This window comes from Theropithecus gelada, chromosome 10, assembly GCF_003255815.1.
Source record: "Theropithecus gelada isolate Dixy chromosome 10, Tgel_1.0, whole genome shotgun sequence".
Lineage (NCBI taxonomy): Eukaryota > Metazoa > Chordata > Mammalia > Primates > Cercopithecidae > Theropithecus > Theropithecus gelada.
This window is the reverse complement of record NC_037678.1, coordinates 69658483-69675864: the sequence shown is the minus strand read 5'-3', so window position 1 is coordinate 69675864 and position 17382 is coordinate 69658483. Positions and strand designations below refer to the sequence as shown.

The 17382-nt window shown below is 54.9% G+C and overlaps 1 protein-coding gene across 1 annotated transcript; it reads left to right on the top strand.

The window, feature by feature from the left end:
• Positions 1–1057: 1057 nt before the first annotated feature.
• BPIFB2 (BPI fold containing family B member 2) lies at positions 1058–17079 on the top strand. Its single transcript, XM_025399720.1, has 16 exons — positions 1058–1240; positions 2018–2160; positions 4493–4586; positions 6288–6392; positions 7262–7408; positions 8899–8959; positions 10495–10555; positions 11682–11773; positions 12061–12246; positions 12487–12540; positions 12980–13150; positions 13726–13793; positions 13940–13985; positions 14682–14745; positions 15090–15166; positions 16712–17079. The coding sequence occupies exons 2-16, from the start codon at positions 2052–2054 to the stop codon at positions 16751–16753; spliced, it is 1377 nt and encodes a 458-aa protein (XP_025255505.1). The 5' UTR covers positions 1058–1240; positions 2018–2051; the 3' UTR covers positions 16754–17079.
• The last annotated feature ends 303 nt before the right edge of the window (positions 17080–17382 follow it).

Below are 17382 nucleotides of genomic sequence, written 5' to 3'. Positions count from 1 at the left end.
TGTGGGGTCAGTGGGAGTCAAGGAGTGCCCTGGAGTTGGGGAAAGGCCCCAAGGCATCCTGTGCCAATGAAGAAAAATGGCAAGGCCATCACCTGCTGTGCCCACGTGTATGCACAGACATATATGTACCTCCCCATCCCAGGAAACAGTCCACTCACATACACACATGCACCTAACACCACACACTCACAGACCCACAAACACTCAGTAGGCCAAGCCCACACATGCATACATGTACACAGAACTCCCCACTTCTGTGGTCCTGTCGGATTGTGTGAATAGACACGTAACACCATAAACAAAGACACCAACGCGCCCATTTCATGTCCACACCCACACTTAAGAGCACACATTTTCCCTGCACATGTGTACATGTGACTATGCACACACAACCACACACATGTATCAACACACACAATCCTCATCCACACACGTGCATGTACAAATTCCTTCATGGGCACACACAGTTCCTTAGATCCCATATAGTCAAGGCAGAGGCTGGCGTTTGTAATGTAGAAAGAGACGGTGGACGAATCCATTGTGACTGGAATGTGCATTTGGAGAGGGGCTGGGGTGTTAAGCTGCGGGGATGGGTCATGCACACTTTCTCTTCTGTTCCCTACTGAGTTAGGGCTCAGTTTGTCACTGGGATCAGGGCTCAGCATGTGATCAGGGTCAGAGCTCGGTAACTGGGGTCAGCACTCAGTGTGTGAATATGTGACAGGGTCAGGGCTGGCAATGAATGACAATGGTGCTCAGGTAGCCTTCTGCCCCTCCTAAAAGGGTCATGTTTCTGAGAGAGCTTGGAGGTACCAGGCTTGAGGGGTCATTGTAGCCATCCCCCTGCCTATGGGGGGGGGGTGGGGTCCTCATGGGCCCCATCCTCCCAGGCCTTGGCTGGGCATAAGGGTACCCTCCTAGAAGCGGCTTTCCTTCCAGAGATCTCCTGGCCCCTAAGGCCATAGCTGCCTAGCCCCAGGGGCTTGTAGTGGTTGGGAGCTGGGCCCGGCTACTGGCTACGTGGCAGCCCCAGCACACATGTGGGATGAGACACTTTGGCAAAGGCCATGTTTGCAGGGAAAACACTTGCAACCACAAGCAAACTTGCCGCTCCCTGGGTCCCTTCCCAGTGGACCCTGCACATTGGGAGCCTTATAAAGTAGCCTCTGCATCTGCCTTCCTGGGGCAGAGGAGGGCTACCCTGGGGCTGAGAGTTCACCTGTCTCAGGAACCACCTGAGGTAGGCACGGGGTTGGGCTGGTACTCCACCTCCGAGGAGTCTCAGCTTCTTTATCTGTTCAATGGGGATGCTACTTCCAGCCACCCTCTGCAGAAGGGTCCTTCCATCCCTGGCCTTGCTGTGGGACCTGGGCAAGTGCCACCATCCTGGGTCTCAGCTGACCCACCTGAGCAGCAGTCCCTCATTCCTGCCTGGCTCCCTCTCCCTGAGTCAGACACAGATCTGCCTACTTGGCCAGACTGCGTCAGGAGTGGATGGGGGCCATGTGAGAGGCCTACTCTTAGGCCATTTCTCACCTGGCCAGGAGGGGATGAGGACAGGAGCCACCCTGGATCTTCCCCTGGCTGAGTTTGGACAGCTGGACACCAGGCTGGGCTGTCACACTGGGCTGGGCTCCAGCATCAGGTGACACAGTCCTGGGTCTCTTCTTAGGACAGGAAACTACCCTCAGTCTCCCCATTTGGGAGGCTCACCATCCTTCTCTGCCATGGCTTGGGTCCTGCACCTGGTCCCAGTCCACTGTGTGGCCCTAGGCAAGACCATTTCTTCTCTGGGCATTGGAGGTCATTTCCAGAAAGGACTCTCCCATGATTCCTGAAGAAGCAAGCAAGGCAGGGTGATGGTTACCAACGCAGAGATGCAAAAACGATGTCTGTGGGCCTGGGGTAGGGCTGGGATCACCAGTCAGGGCTTGTTCCCTCCAGGCTGGAGCGGGCTTCGGGCGGCTCAGGGGTGGGCTGTTCTGGCTGAGCTCCCTGATGCTCGTTTCTACCCCAGCCCACAGATCCTGTGGCCAGCGGCCAGGGCAGCCATGGCTTGGGCGTGTAGGCTGGGCCTGCTGCTGGCACTGCTGCTGCCTGTGGTCAGTGCCTCCACGCCAGGCACCGTGGTCCGACTCAACAAGGCAGCATTGAGCTACGGTAAGGGGGTGTGCCACCCAGCGAGTGCCTGCGAGCCGGTACATGCGTGCGCAGTCCTAAGTGTGTGTGCTCATCCGTGAACTCAAAAGCCCCATGAGGACCCAGATTTTAATCGGAAATTGTGTACCTGGCACCCAGACAGTGCCGGACACACGGCGCTGCTCAACAAATGCTTATTACATAAATGCGTGAGGGGGAGTACGTCACGTGGCCAGTGTGCAAGTGTGCACACATGATCTGCTCACGTGCTTTAGTGATGTGGGCATAGGTCAGTTTGAGGGGCTGTTTTTACCTGTGTGTGTCTACTTATGAGTTTGAAATTTCATAGAGCTGTGCCCACGTGTGTACTTAAGTGTCAGGGAGGGTGCAAGCCCATGACGCTGCCTGGATGTGTGTGCACAGGTATGGATGTGCACCCTGGGTGTTCAGGTTTGCGTATGTGGCGTGTGCACACACACGTGTGCTTGGGAGAGATCTGTCCAGCACCGTGATGCAGGGAGTGTTCTAAAGTATAGCCCTTCTGAGCTCCGTTTGAGAGAACCATCTGCTCTCTGGGTCCCACTTGTGTGAGGGCTCTGTCTTATGGCTTTGCTGCTAGATCCTTCCAAGTCTTGCCCCAATCCCCTACGGAGGGCACAATGAGGAAACTTAGGCCCAGGGAGGCACAGACATTGCCAAGGTCCAGGACGCCAGCACAAACATGTTTATTCACCTTCAGCTGCCTCTCGGTGAGAATTTGGTTTCCCACCAAAGCCGGAGATCAGAAGCTGTTTCCCCCAAGGCCAAACACAGATGATCGTGTGAGAAAGTCAGGTCAGACAGTAGATGGGACTTTCAGTGGCCCAGGACACGAAGCAGGGGCTCAGGGAAGTAGCAGGGTTCCCCCACCCCTGGGTACACGCAGCCTTCCGGGACCTTGTATCCGGGCTGATGGGCAGGCAATGAAAAGGGTCAGTGATCCGTGCCAGAGCGTGACATGGAGCCATTCATGGATGCCCGCAGGTAGGGCCATGAGGTCCGCTCCCTCTGCTGCCTTCCTGCCCTCTGCCTATCCTGTGCAAGCCTCCTGTGTTCCCAGGAGCCCTCCCCCGCTTGCCTGCCTGTGTTTGTTCTTGGCAGAAATCCGGCTGGAGGCCCAAGCTGGATGCATTGCTCCCCAGGCTGGGCTTAGTGGCTACTTCCAGTGTCCTCCCCACCCCATCCTGCAAGCCCCAGAGTTCAAACCCTGTGTCAAAGGAGCACTGTAGATGGAGTCTGAGGTCTGGGTGTGAGTCCCAGCTCAGCTGCAGATGGTTAGGTGGGAGAGGGGTGCTGGGAAACGTGGAAACCGGCGCCTTTATGCTTCTTGTTGGGGGAGACTAAGACCCAGAGAGGTGCAGGGACTTCCCGAGTTCCCACAGTGAGTCTGAGCAGTGGGCAGTCCTCTTGACTCCTCATCTGAAGCTCACTTCCAGCATTACCTCTTATTTTAATTCAACTTCCGTTTAATTAGCACCTCTCTGGGGCCCAGCAGCACAGGTGAGTGAGGATGCCCAGAGGCTCGGGAACCAGGTCCCTTGTCCAAAGCCAGCTTCCCCCGGCCAGGTGCCCTCACCTCTCTGTAAACTGGGCATGATAGTAGGAAAAGTAGAGCACTCAGAACAGGACCTGACACTACAGGATCATGACATAAGTGATCGCTGCTATTATTACAAAAATAAATAGCAATGGTAGTAGCTAGCATTTGCTGTGCACTGAGTGTTTACAATGATCCTACGTGACAGATAACATTAGAATCATTGCAAATGTATAGATGGGGAAACTGAGGCACAGAGTAGCCACAGAGGCAGTGAGTAGCAGTGAGCACTGGGGTTTGAACCTAGGATCTAAGAGACTCTTGAGTCCTCAGCCTCCAGGTGAGGCTGTCCCCTCCCCTCCTAAGGGATGTCCCCCCTGCTCCCATGGGTGCCTCCGCAGCAGGCCAGGGATGACTGGGAGATGCTCCTTCTGCTTGGGAACTTAGGGAAGGCTCCTAGAGGAGGTGGGATCTGATTGAAACCTTGCAAGAGGCAAAGGATTTTGTTGCTTTTGAAGGATGGGGTGAATCAGCAGGATTTTGAGAGGCAGAGTGGGGGAAGGAGGCCATGCCCAGGTGGAGAAGGCCTGGTGCGAGTGGCACACCCAAGGTGGGCTCATGGGGAGTCAGCTGCCCTCCGCACATGCTTGGAGCAAGTCTACCCCTTCCAGTCTGAGTACCCTCTGCCCAAGGTGCAGGGTAGATGGCAGGCAGTGTGTTCTTGCTACTTGGTGGTTCTCGAGGGCACCCTGACCTCAGTCTACCCTGGCCCCACAGTGTCTGAAATTGGGAAAGCCCCTCTACAGCGGGCCCTGCAGGTCACTGTCCCGCATTTCCTGGACTGGAGTGGAGAGGTGCTTCAGCCGACCAGGTGAGTGCTCCCCTTGTCCAGAGAAGGTGCTCCTGCCACCAAGTGGAGTGTTCCTGCTTGCCAGGTGGGTGCTTCAGTCCACTGGGTATGTGTTCCTGCCTGCTGGGCAGGTGCTCCTATCCACGGGGCAAAGTGTTCCAGTCCACCAGATGAGCACTCTTCACTGAAGGGGAGTGCTCCCTCCCACCAGGTGAGTGGTTACAAGATGATTTAAGAGACGGACTCAAGGTGGAGATGCCGGGGCCTGGTGCCTCTGAATTAGTGAATTTCTGCCCTCAGAGGCTAAGACTGGCTCCTGGGTCCCCAGGGCTGGCAGGACCCTCTGTTTCTAGAAACTGGACACTGAATTTAGACACGAATCTGAGCCTCCCTTACCTCCACGCCACCCTGCTTAATGCAGAGACTGAAGACACAGGGAGGTGGAGCATCGCAAACTTAGACACCCCCAGGGCTGGTCAACAGCTGCCTTCCACATAGGAACTCGGGCTCACTACTGTCGGATCTTTGGGTTTCCAAGGGAAAATATACATCTAGAATCCATCAAATTTGGAAAGATAGCAACTAATTAAAAAACATTTAAAGGCCAGGCTTGGTGGCCCACACCTGTAATCCCAGCACTTTGGGAGGCTGAGGCGGGTGGATCACCTGAAGTCAGGAGTTCAAGACCAGCCTGGCTAACATGGTGAAACCCCATCTCAACTAAAAATACAAAAATTAGCTGGGCGTGGTGGCGGGTGCCTGTAATTCCAGCTACTTGGGAAGCTGAGGTGGGAGAATCTCTTGAACCTGGGAGGCAGAGGTTATAGTGAGCCGAGATCGTGCCATTGCACTCCAGCCTGGGCGACAAGAGAGAAACTCCATCTCAAAACAAACAAACACAAGCAAACAAACAAACAAAAAACATTTAAGACTTTAAGACCCTGGAATAGTGGGTGGGTGGTTAAAAAAACAAAACAAAACAAAAACACATCTGGCTTGGGGGCCACTAGTTTGAGATCCCTTAGGTAGAGCTGAAATGCAGTTCATGGCACGGTTAATAAAGGTAGAGAACTGGACATAAAGACCCAACGACCAAAGATGCCTAAATCACTTGTGGTCTGGCCACACAATGGACACCACATGGCTGTTTGAAAACAGCACCCATGGTTCTCATTTGTAGACACAGGATCGAACCCAGGATTGTTGCGTGTACAGAAGCAGCTTCTGTACAGGGGACCTGAACTGTACTGTGCAGAAATGACTTTCATTTAGGAAATAAAAGACATCACAGGTTAGCTGGAGAGTGCTTGGAGCTTTGAAGTGGGGGCGTTTCTGTTGCTGTAGGCTACGAGCTGCAGACATTGACTAGGATCCCAGAGAGAGGATTTCTGCCTTCTGTGGTTCCCGAAGTTTTTCTTTTCCAACCTTTCCAATTTTCCAGGCAGGTGTCAGAAACTGTCAAAAACCTGAGCAATCATCTCACCCAAGTTCTACCCAAAGCGGGGGCCCCCTCTGCATGTTCTCCCTACCAGCTGGTGTCCAACCTTGGTTTGCATGCCCCGTGGTGATGGAGAACTCACCACCTCCCCCTCACCTCATGGTTCCAATTGTCAGAAAGCCCTTCTTTATAACATCGTGTGGGTATGACTCAGAGCACCCAGCTCAGAGTTGATCCCATGGTTTAATGGGGGCCATCCCGTCATCTTGATTACTATCCTGCAGGATCCGGATTCTGAATGTCCATGTGCCCCGCCTCCACCTGAAATTCATTGCTGGTTTCGGAGTGCGCCTGCTGGCAGCAGCTAATTTTACTTTCAAGGTGTTTCGGTGAGCGGATCTCCTTGTTAGGGGGTGAGAAGGGTTTCAGGGATGCTTTGAGGGGGCACAGTGAGGGGATGGGGGGTAGCAGCTCCTCCAGGACTCTCATCCAGGCCTCTTGACTCCCTGTCCAGTGCTCTGTCTCCCCTCACCCTTGGAGGGGAGCAAGATAGTGAGAGCATTTCTGAGAACCCTGCTCAACAGCTCTGCAACTGGGCAGAGTCACTTCACTTGTTTAGCCCTCAGCTCCCTCATCTGTAAAACGGGATGAACTTCTGCAGAGTGCCAATGGGTTCATTGCTGTGGTTATAATGACTGTCCTCCCTTTCCCAGGGCAAGGCATGTGAGAGACGCTCAATAAGCATAATGATCAGAGTTATTTTTGTGTGCCTGGCATCTTATATGTTACTGTATTTAATTTTCACACCGTGAGCTGTGCAGTCAGAGGGGTCTATTATCTTGCTCCTCTACCCTGACACTATGATTTTATGCATGCTTCCTGTGGGCCAGGCTCTGTGATTATCTCACAGGAAGCTCAGCACAGCCCTGCGACATAGGTCCCACCAACCTTATGTCCATTTTGCAGAAGAGGAAACTGAGGCTCAGCATGGTAAATGGCTGGCCCAAGGTCTCACAGTGAGAGGCTCCGGACAGCCAGTGCTCACACCCACTGCTGCAACGTCCATGACCCCAAGTGGAGTCTTGGGGCCGGGGGCTGTGGGCCTGCCCCAGGTAGGGCCATCTCAGTCTGGGAGCGGGGGGCCTGCCTGGGCCAAGTGGAGGGCAGGCAGGGGCTGGGGAGTTTGTAAGATCTCTTGTCAGTCACGGTAGGCTCTGCTGGGCGGTGCTGCTTGGACTCAGGACTGTCCTCCCTGCAGCGCCGCAGAGCCCCTGGAGCTGACTCTGCCTGTGGAACTGCTGGCTGACACCCGTGTGACCCAGAGCTCCATCAGGACCCCTGTGGTCAGCATCTCTACCTGCTCTTCATTCTCAGGCCACGCCAACGAGTTTGATGGTAGTAACAGGTGGGTGCCTGGTGAGGGCAGGGCCACAGGAATCCTGGATGCCAAAGCTGTGCTGCTGTTTCCTGAGCTGCCCACTCAGGACTTTAACCAATGGCCACAAGGGCCTGAGAGGCCCCCATTATTGTGTTTGTTTTATGATGGAGTACACTGAGGCTCGGAGAGGGGGAGAGGCATGCCTGAGGTCACACAGCAAGTGAGCAGCCAGAACCTGGGATCTTTCCATCTCCTTGACAATACACTTTCCATTCCCTTCCACCACTTGACAACACACACTAGCTATTAGCACATTCTTTGGGGAGAGATTTTGGGTGGATCAGACTGGCTGTTAGGACCTCGGAGACCCACCCCTCCTTACAGAGATGGAAGCCAGGCAGGGGCGGGACCCGCCAAGAGCGAGCTCTCGCAGGTGGCGGCTCCCTTCTGCATAAAGGCTGACCGCAGCTCCCGCCTCCAGAGCACCTGTGTGTGCTGAGCACTGTTCCAGGCCCTTTTGGTGGATCATTTCGTTTGATCCTCACAGTATCCTACCAGGTAGGTGTTAAGTATTTCCTGCATTTTACAGGAGAGCAAACGGAGGCCCAGAGCAGTTAAGTGACTTGCCTAAGACCACCAGCTGACAAATGGTGTAGCCAGATTCAAGCCCAGGCAGCCTGACTAATCCCATGGCTTGCAAATCCCCCTAGATGATGTCTGTACCTTCCCAATGTGAGCAGGACTTGCTGAGGTGTTGAGCATCTTGGAGGCTTAGAAGAATGCAATGTTTGCATCAAGACTGAGCTTTTTCCCCAGAGAGGGGTGTGGCTGTATAAACCCATTCACACTTGTGTCCCGTGATCATCATGTGTGACTCGTGACCCCTCGCTGTCCTCCCAGGCAAGGGATGCTTACAGCTTATTGAAGGGGAGATGAAAGCCAAGAGGCTTTGGAAACACAGACGCCACCCTCCTACCTCCCCAGGGAGCTGGTTCAGCGAGGTTGGGCTGTGGCTTGGATCGACATTTTTGCAAATCAAGGAACCATTGGTGCCTATGGAGCACTGTTGAGTTGTTTAAAGGGGAAACGGAGGCCCAGAGCCAGGAAGGTATTTTGTTAGGTGTGTCACAGAAAATTGGACCCAAAGCATGAAGCAGACCCAGGATCCCAGCTCTAGCCCCTAACCCAACCTTCACTAGGCTTAGAGTGGCCACGAAGCCAGCTGGCCAAGGTCATGGCCACGTCTGGCTTTTGCAACGCCCTCCCGGTCTCACTTGCCACATTCTTGGCCATTTCCAAACCTTGAGATAAATGACCCTCTCTTTTGAGACTCAATTTCCTTATCTGTGGGGCCAATTATGCCAGCACTGTGTGTGGCAGGTGGCAGGGCGTCGAATGGGATTGATGGACCTCCTGGCTGAGGACAGAGACTTCTCTTCCCAGACACGCGACTGTGCTGAGCGACGGGACCTAATATGTTTGGGGGCCCAGGAACTCTTTCTCTGTTTTCCCCTCAGCACCTCCCACGCACTGCTGGTCCTGCTGCAGAAGCACATTAAAGCTGTCTTGAGTAACAAGGTAAAGGGCTTGCAGATTTCTCAGAAAGGAGGGCATGGCTTCACCAAGAAGGCACAGTGAAGAAAGAGTGGGATTTCAGGCAGCGGGTACTTTGCTTGGGATTAAAAAAAAAGAAGCCCCTTCATGGTCCCCATGAAGGCAGGGAAGAGGCTGGTGCCAGGGTCCAGGGGAGTGATGGGGAGATACAAATGAGGGCAGAGTTTATGGGGTTGGAGGAGAGGGAGGTTCATCCTCTTGGGACAGCTCCAATTTCATGCCAGAGGGTGGATGGAGTGGGGTTCATGGGCCTGTGGTGTGTGAAAAGAAGACAGAACGAGAGTGAAGGAGGGTGTGGGCATGGGGCCAGCTGTAGCCTGGATGGGTCCCTGTCCTTTCCAGATGTGCACTGTCTCTGCTTCTGGTTCCACATCTGTACTGAAAGAGACAAAACCCCTCCTTCGTGGGGCGATTGCAGGCACAAAATGCATTAACATTTCAGAAGAGTTCGGGACAGTGGTTGACAGAGTGGGTGCTGCTATTATTATTGCTGTCTTAGCTCTTGTCATTGTCTGCATGGAGCTGACTTGGTGAGAGAGGGTAGCCCAGGGGCTAGGGTCCCACTGCCCAGGGGGAGCTCATTTTCTCCCTGCCCTATCCCATCCCAACCCCACTTACTGCTTTAAGGGGCAGTAGTAGAGACAAAGTCAACCTTCTGCGTGCCACCCCACGCCCCCCAGAGGGCGACTGCAGCATGCCCACCTTACAGATGAGAAAACCGAGGCTCGAGGGGCGAAGGTGGGGCAGCTCCTCTTGAGAGTCCTATGGGATGCCCAAGTGGACAGCTTGACTTTGCCTGTTGGTCCAGCCTCTTCCTCTCCTTGTAGTCCCCCTGCTGCCCTCATAGCCAGCCTCTTCTGGGCAAGGGGCTTCAGGCAGCACTGCAGGAAAGAAGACCCACCCTCTCCTCTTCCTCTTGACCTCGCCCTGCGCCGCCAGCTCTTGCCTGGTTGAGGCTGTGAGTGCCCCTGGCCTTGCAGTTCCTCCTCTGCCCCCATCTTCTATCACACGGATCCCAGCATAATATACTTATCTGGCTGCCCATGGTGCCCAGGGGAAACCTCTGTAGCTCCCTGGCCTGGCATCTGAAGCTTGGCTGGTCTGGCTTGCTGATCACTGCCTGCCCCTGCGTGGGCACCACCCTCCCACCAGCTGAGCTCCAAGAGTGAGCTCTGAGCCCCGTTGCAGCAGACTCCCTGCCTCAGTTGCTCAAGCCCAGCTGTGACCACCACTGCTGAGCTCCACGGCCCCTGTTCTTTCTTCGTGCCTGGGGACCTATGCTCACACTGCCATCAGCCTTTGGGCTGCTTCTCCTCTGTTTCTTCGGTGCCTGGAAGGGGTCCTAGGAGATGCCCACTGGCCGGTGGAGGAAGGGGTTCCAGGCATGGCGTACAGGTTGGGGAGGCTTTTAGACAGGGACTCTAGACCCCTCCCAGCCTTGTGCCCTCCAGCCTGAGGGCTGCCCTAACCCCAGCCTCCTTCTCTCTGTCTTACCACAGCTGTGCCTGAGCATCTCCAACCTGGTGCAGGGCGTCAATGTCCACCTGGGCACTTTAATTGGTAAGATCTGGGAGCCAGGGGAGGGGGGTGGGGCCTCTGGGACCCCCTGGAGCCCCTAGGACCCTCCAAAGGTTCCACTCTGGATCACGATCGACCTCTAGGAGGGTCAGTTGTAGGGTGACTGAATTGTGAGCTCCCAAAACAGTATAATTATTCATGAAATCTGGGAATCTCCAAATTCTGGAACCAAAACCAAGTCTTTGATTCTAGAATCTGCATATCTTAGATCAAAAAAGCTGAAAAAAAAATACAATTTTGAAATCATGAGTCTTAACATTGGAGAATCCAAGGACCATTGACACTTACAATCTAGAATCATTCTAGAATCTAGAATCCTCATTCCAAAGATCAACTCTTGCCTCGGCCTCCCAAAGTGCTGGGATCACAGGCGTGAGCCACTGTGCCCGGCCTTGCCCTTTGAAACTTCCCTGCAAGAGTATTCTGAGGCTCAGAGGAGTTGGGCTCTGAGCTGTGCCTCCCTGAAGGCTGCTCGGAGGGTCTGTTAGGGAAGCTGGACTTCTGTGATCTTGCATAACTGGCTCCAGTGGGGTGTGCCCTTGGAGTTCCCATAGGAGACAGTGTGATGAGGTGGGGAGAGCATAGCTTTGGGGTCAGACTGACCAGGTATTACACTCCTGGGCAAGACCGAACCTCACCAGACTGTGTGTGCGTGTGTGCATGCATGTGTATAAAATAACCCTACAGGATTGTAACGAGGATTGAATGAGATACTGTAAGTCCAATGTCTGGACCTTGATAAGTGAGAGCTCTCTTCTTTTTCTGTGGTTGCTTCTCACCTTTGTCAGAGGATATTTGTGCCTGAACTGGGCCCTTCTCCTTCCTTCTAACTTGGAGTCACTAGTCTTCCACCGAGGGGAAAAGCAGAAACCATACCTGTTAGAATTGTGTCTAAACTAAGAGTCAGCAGGCTGTGAGTAGCTTAATCCTGGCCGTGTGCACTTTGCCACTTAAATTTGCTTATTCAGAGGCTTGCTCGGCTAATTTTGTGGCCTGGCTCTGGCTAATCAGGATAATCAGACAATAAATAAACTTTTCTGGATAGATGATACATTGGTGAGCAGTGCTAAATATGTCATCTTTTCTTCTCCACCCTGGTTTCATGAAGGCCTCAACCCCGTGGGTCCTGAGTCCCAGATCCGCTATTCCATGGTCAGTGTGCCCACTGTCACCAGTGACTACATTTCCCTGGAAGTCAATGTAAGTGCCTCCTGGCCAGCCCAGAACTGGGGGCTTGCTGCCCCTGGAGTCCTTGGTGTTCCAGAAGATTCCTAAAGGAGCGGGGGAGTGGGAAATGAGAGGAGGAGCTGGAACAGTGTCCCAGCCGGGGGCACGCCACACGGGCAAAAGTGTGAGCTAGACATATGGCATCTTGCAGGGGGTGGGGGGGCAGGGAGTGGCATCTAGGAGCCCAGGTGCTGCCATGGAGCCACCTCCCTGCTGAGGCCCTGCTGCTTTTCTCCCATTTCCCCCTCCTACCCCCACAGGCTGTTCTCTTCCTGCTGGGCAAGCCCATCATCCTGCCCACGGATGCCACCCCTTTTGTGTTGCCAAGGCATGTGGGCACTGAGGGCTCCATGGCCACTGTGGGCCTCTCCCAGCACCTGTTTGACTCTGCTCTCCTGCTGCTGCAGAAGTCCGGCGCCCTCAACCTGGACATCACAGGGCAGCTGGTGAGGGCCCGACCTGCAGCCCAGGGCCTGTGGGGCAAGAGCTCCCTGTGGCCCAGCCTAGGGAGACCCCCCAGAGGCCATATTGTGGGTGGGTGGGACTGCTAGAGTTGGCGCCACAGGGTGGCTGCTGGAAGGATTAAACAGGGGCTATGGGGAGCGATTGCTCGGGGGGGGACAGTGGTGATCTATCTTGGGAGCAGCTGCCCTAAAACCTGTTGTGGCCTGGGGGGCTGATTTCAGAGGTCGGATGACAACCTGCTGAACACCTCTGCACTGGGCTGGCTCATCCCGGAGGTCGGTGATATTTCTGATCATTCCAGGGGTTGAGACAGGGGACGGGGTTGGGGTTCTCCGGGTCATGGGATCTCTGCTGGGTCTTATCTGTCCCAAGTGAAGTTCAGCATCTGTCCTTAAACCTACTCCTCCATCTTGGGGAGGCTCCACCTTCTGCCCAGACATCACACTCTGTCTCTCCGGGCCTTCACTTGAGCAGTGTCTGCTGTTTGGAAGGTCTTTCTCCCCGCTTTCCCTTATCCTTCTTCAAGACCAAGCTCAGGGTCACCTCCTCGGGGAGACCCAACCCCTCGTCTGGTCCAGCAGCCTGTGGGGGACCCACCTCTGTGCCCAGTCACATGCGGCACCATGGTGGCCCAATCAGCATTGGAGGAGTGACTGACCAGAGAGCCTGCCAGCCGCTGCCCCAGCAAGGCCTCCTCTGCCTCTGCCTCCCCAGGTGGCCCGCCAGTTCCCCGAGCCCATGCCCGTGGTGCTCAAGGTGCGGCTGGGTACCACACCTGTGGCCGTGCTCCACACCAACAACGCCACCCTGCGGCTGCAGCCCTTCGTGGAGGTCCTGGCCGCAGCCTCCAACTCGGCTTTCCAGTCCCTCTTCTCCCTGGATGTGGTGAGTGTGGTGGGGCTGGCCGGAAGGCGGGCAACTGTCACGGAGACCTCCCTCCCTGCTGTGCTGTCCCCTCGTCTTTGCTCTACTCACACTAGTGTCTTCGCTGTTCCTTGAACATGTCAGGACACTCCTGCCCCGGGACCTTTGCATGTGCTGAGCCCTTGACCTAGGACTCTCCCACCCTGGCTCTTGGCATGGCCAGCTCCCCCTCCTCTTCCAGGTCTCAGCTTAAATGTTGCAGCCTTGCTGGCCCACCCTGAGTAAGAAGGTCCCTTCAGCCTTCTCGGCACCTCCTCTCTGTGTTTGTGGCCCCTGCCACTCTCTGAAAGGATGGCTTCTGGTTACTGTGTTTACGGACCCCGTCTCCCACAGCTGGCGGCTCGTTCCCAGGGCAGGGAGCTGGTCTGTCTTGTTCACACTGTGTTGTTTCCAGCGTTCAGCGTGGGGCCTGGCGCATAGTGGGGCTTCACAGCCACCTGCTGCCTGAATGAGTCGGGGGATGGGTGGAAGGCTGGGTAGCAGGTGCCCCCCTCATGCCTCTGTGCCCTCTGACCCTGCTCTCCCCATATGCCCAGGTAGTGAACTTGAGCCTCCAGCTCTCTGTGTCCAAGGTGAAGCTTCAGGGGACCACGTCTGTGCTGGGGTAAGCGAGCCCACCTGGACCCAGCAGCCTCAGTGTGTTCTTGTGTGCAATGGGTCCACCACTACCCCGGGTCACGGTGTCAGCCAGGGAGCCTGGGGGTGGGGAGGTGCCAGACCCTGTCCTGAATTCTCCTGCTTCTCTTTCAGGGATGTCCAGCTCACGGTGGCCTCCTCCAACGTGGGCTTCATTGATGTGAGTGTGGGGCTGTGGCCTCTAGAGACCCCCCTCCTGGGTGGGGCATGCCTTGAGCCTGGGGAAGCCATGTCTGTGTGTGTGTGCGGACCCGTGTGCTTGTGTCTGCCACTATGGTCAGGCTTCCCCGGGCTGCTTGGGGACAGTGGCCAGTCAGTCCGTCTGCCTGACACTCTGCCTGGCAGTCGATGTTCTGTCACCCAGCCCTCAACCCAAGAGTCCATCGGCCAGTTGGACAATGAATGTTAGCTGTCCTTTCAGCCAGGTGATGTGACTGGGTCATCGGCCACCATACATCCACTTGTCAGCTGGCATGCCATCAACATGCCCCCCTTCTGCCCAGCTGTCAGTCTGTCTGTCTGTCGGTCATCTGTGTCAGGCAGTCTGCTGGCCAGTCCATCTGTGGGTCACACAGTGCATGAGTGTCCACAGTCAGTGCTGTCCCTCAGCCTCCCATCCGGTGAGCGCTGCCGCTGGGTGTGATCCTGCGGAGGCAGAGCCAGCCCCGGAAGTGTTGCTGGGCCCCACTTGAACCCAGGACATGGATGATCTGCCCTCCTCCCCCTGCCTCAGCCTTTGCCACCCATCCATTGTCTATCTGTCTGTCTCTGTGTGTATTTATGTATGTGCCTTACTGTCCATCTCTCCTGGCCCCTCGGCTGGGACGGGCTCATCTCCCTGGCTCCGTGGCCACAGGCAGATCAGGTGCGCGCACTGATGGGCACCGTGTTTGAGAAGCCCCTGCTGGACCATCTCAATGGTAAGCTCTGCCCTCCACCCCATCAGGGCCCCTCTGGCCCCCTCTGTACCCCACATCTGCTCAGTGTGCAATCCCAGCCCCCTTCCCACTTTCCAGGCTCAGAGGGTGAGAGGGGGCCTCTGGAGTCTAGCAGCCCATGTGTGCATGCCCCTTGGCACATATCTGTGTAGCAGCTGTGTGATCTTCACCAAGTTCCTTTTTCTCTCTGAGCCCCAGCTTCCCCTTCTGTAAAATGGGTGTAAAAATAATGGCATCTATCTCCCAGGTGCCTGTGAGGACTCAGTGCCGTGATGCATATGAGGGCTTCAGCATAGGCTGGCTCCTTTCTTCTTTCTCGCCTGCAGCTCTCTTGGCCATGGGAATTGCCCTCCCCGGCGTGGTCAACCTCCAATATGTCGCCCCTGAGATCTTTGTCTATGAGGTGAGAGCCTTTGGGTGTGACCAGAGGGATCTTCTTCACTCAGAGGGACTGAGTGAGGTGGGGGTCACCTCTCTCCCTCCCCACCTGCTGCCGCAAAAACCGTCCCATGAATCCTTAACTGCAATGAAATGAAAAGTCCAGGATGCCAAGAGACCCTGGGTCGAAGGTTTCATTCTTCCTTTAGTCCTCATAAAATATCATACCAGGCCACACTCGGGAAACTCGGGCTTTCACTTATCCCACGATCCTGTGCCCTGGGATGGGCACGACCCCTTTGGTATCTGGGGCAGACGACAGTGAGACCCCATCTGCTTTGTAGACAAACTGTGCAGGCTGGGTGGGAGTAGGGAACTTCCTGAACTTTCTAAAATTGCTTTCCCTGGATCTGAAATCATGGGCCCAGGGTGCGATTCAGTCATAACACTGCCCAGGGTGAGATCTTACCTGGGATATAAAAGGAAATTCACTCAACAAGACACGCGTAAGACAGAAAGCTGAACCCAGGTCTCTCAAGCCCAATGTCTCAGGTGCTGTTCATACCCCATGAGTGTGACCTGCTGATGTAATTCCAGGGAGGATGCCCTTGTTCCTTAAGAACTACTGTCTCAAGGCACTTGGGTGATCCGCCCCCACGAGAAGGAACAATTGACACACAGAGGAGCAGGGCTATGTGGGAATTTCCCTAGGACTTCCCAGAACAGGCACGGTTAGTGGCTGACCCACCTTGGCCCTTGACCCAGCCACTGGGTCAGAGGTGACAAGTCCCTAGTCCAGTACTGTCCGATGGAACTTTCTGCAAGGATGGAAGTTTGTACTGTCCAAAGCAGCAGCCATGATCAGTCACAGGTGCATGTGGCTACTGAGCACTGAAGTGTGGCTAGTGCAACTGTGGACCTGAATTTTTTATTTTATTTCATTTTAATGAATTTCAGTTTAATTAGCCATAGGACTAATTAGCCATAGCCGCCAATTGTGGTTGCCTTATTGGACCACATAGCCCTACACTATGAGCTACATTGTGGCAGGAACTGGGTCTGGCTTTTTCTCTGCTGGTTCCCAGCACCTGCCACAGAACTTGGCTTGTAGTAGAGGCTTGATGAAGATTTACTGAATGAATGAATGAATGAATGAATGATCGGCAGCCCTCCAGAATGCTCCTGCAGTGGAGTGGAGCATAGGGGAGCTAGTGGGGGGGGGGCGTGCCTGACTCTGCTGGAGAGATTTGGACTTGGAGAAGATGCTCCATGGTTCTGCGCTCCCATTCATAAAGCATCAATGATATCCACCATCGGAGCAGCAACCAGTGCCTTCCTGGGGGGTCTCACTGCCTCCTCACAGTGCCCTTGTGAGGTGGAGCCTGTTACTACCCCCAAAGTGACAGACTGGGAAACTGAAGCCCAGAGAGGCAAAGGACTCTCCTCACAAACCAAAACAAGAATGGCAGAGCAGAACTCAGAGCCAGGCTATGGGGGCGGCTGGGGTCCTGCCTGTGCCTGTGCCTCCTCTGACCCTCTGACCTGGTCCATCGTTTCCTTTGCCCTTCAGGGCTACGTGGTGATATCCAGTGAACTCTTCTACCAGAGCTGAGGCAGGACCACTGGGAGGCCTGAAAGTGGGCCAGCTCACTGCTCAGGCGAACTTCTTATCTCAAGTCACTGGGGAAACTGAGACAAAACCATACTTAGTAATCACCAACAAGCTAGACTGCCCAGCTGGGCTGTTTTATCTTTCCTGAGTGCCTGGGTCTCCCTCCCTCACTTCTGCCCTATCCCTTCCTCCTCCCTTCCTCCACCCTCTTCCCTCACCTCCCCACTCCTTCCTCTGTCCAACCCCCAGGGGGAGCAGACTGCTCCTACAGGCTGTATAGACCTGCCCTCTTGCATTAAACAACTTCTCTTGAGCTGCAACTTTCAGCCAAACACAGCAAACTCTTTGTGTACCTAAGGCCAGTTCCCTACATGCAGTCTCCAGGTTCTGTCTGTCCCTGGAGCCACCAACGCTGCCTGGGAGAAGAAGAAGACATAACCATATCTCTGTCGATTACATCTCTGTTGATGACATCTCTGTTGACTGTATCACCTCTTTGTCTGGGGGAGCTCCTATTTTGAAAAAGGACCCTGGAGAGCCACACGGATGAGTCTGAAGTTAGAGCACCATGGTGGCACTTTGGGCACAGTGCCCCTTGCCTGGCGGCTTGCCCCATCTTGTAACTAGAA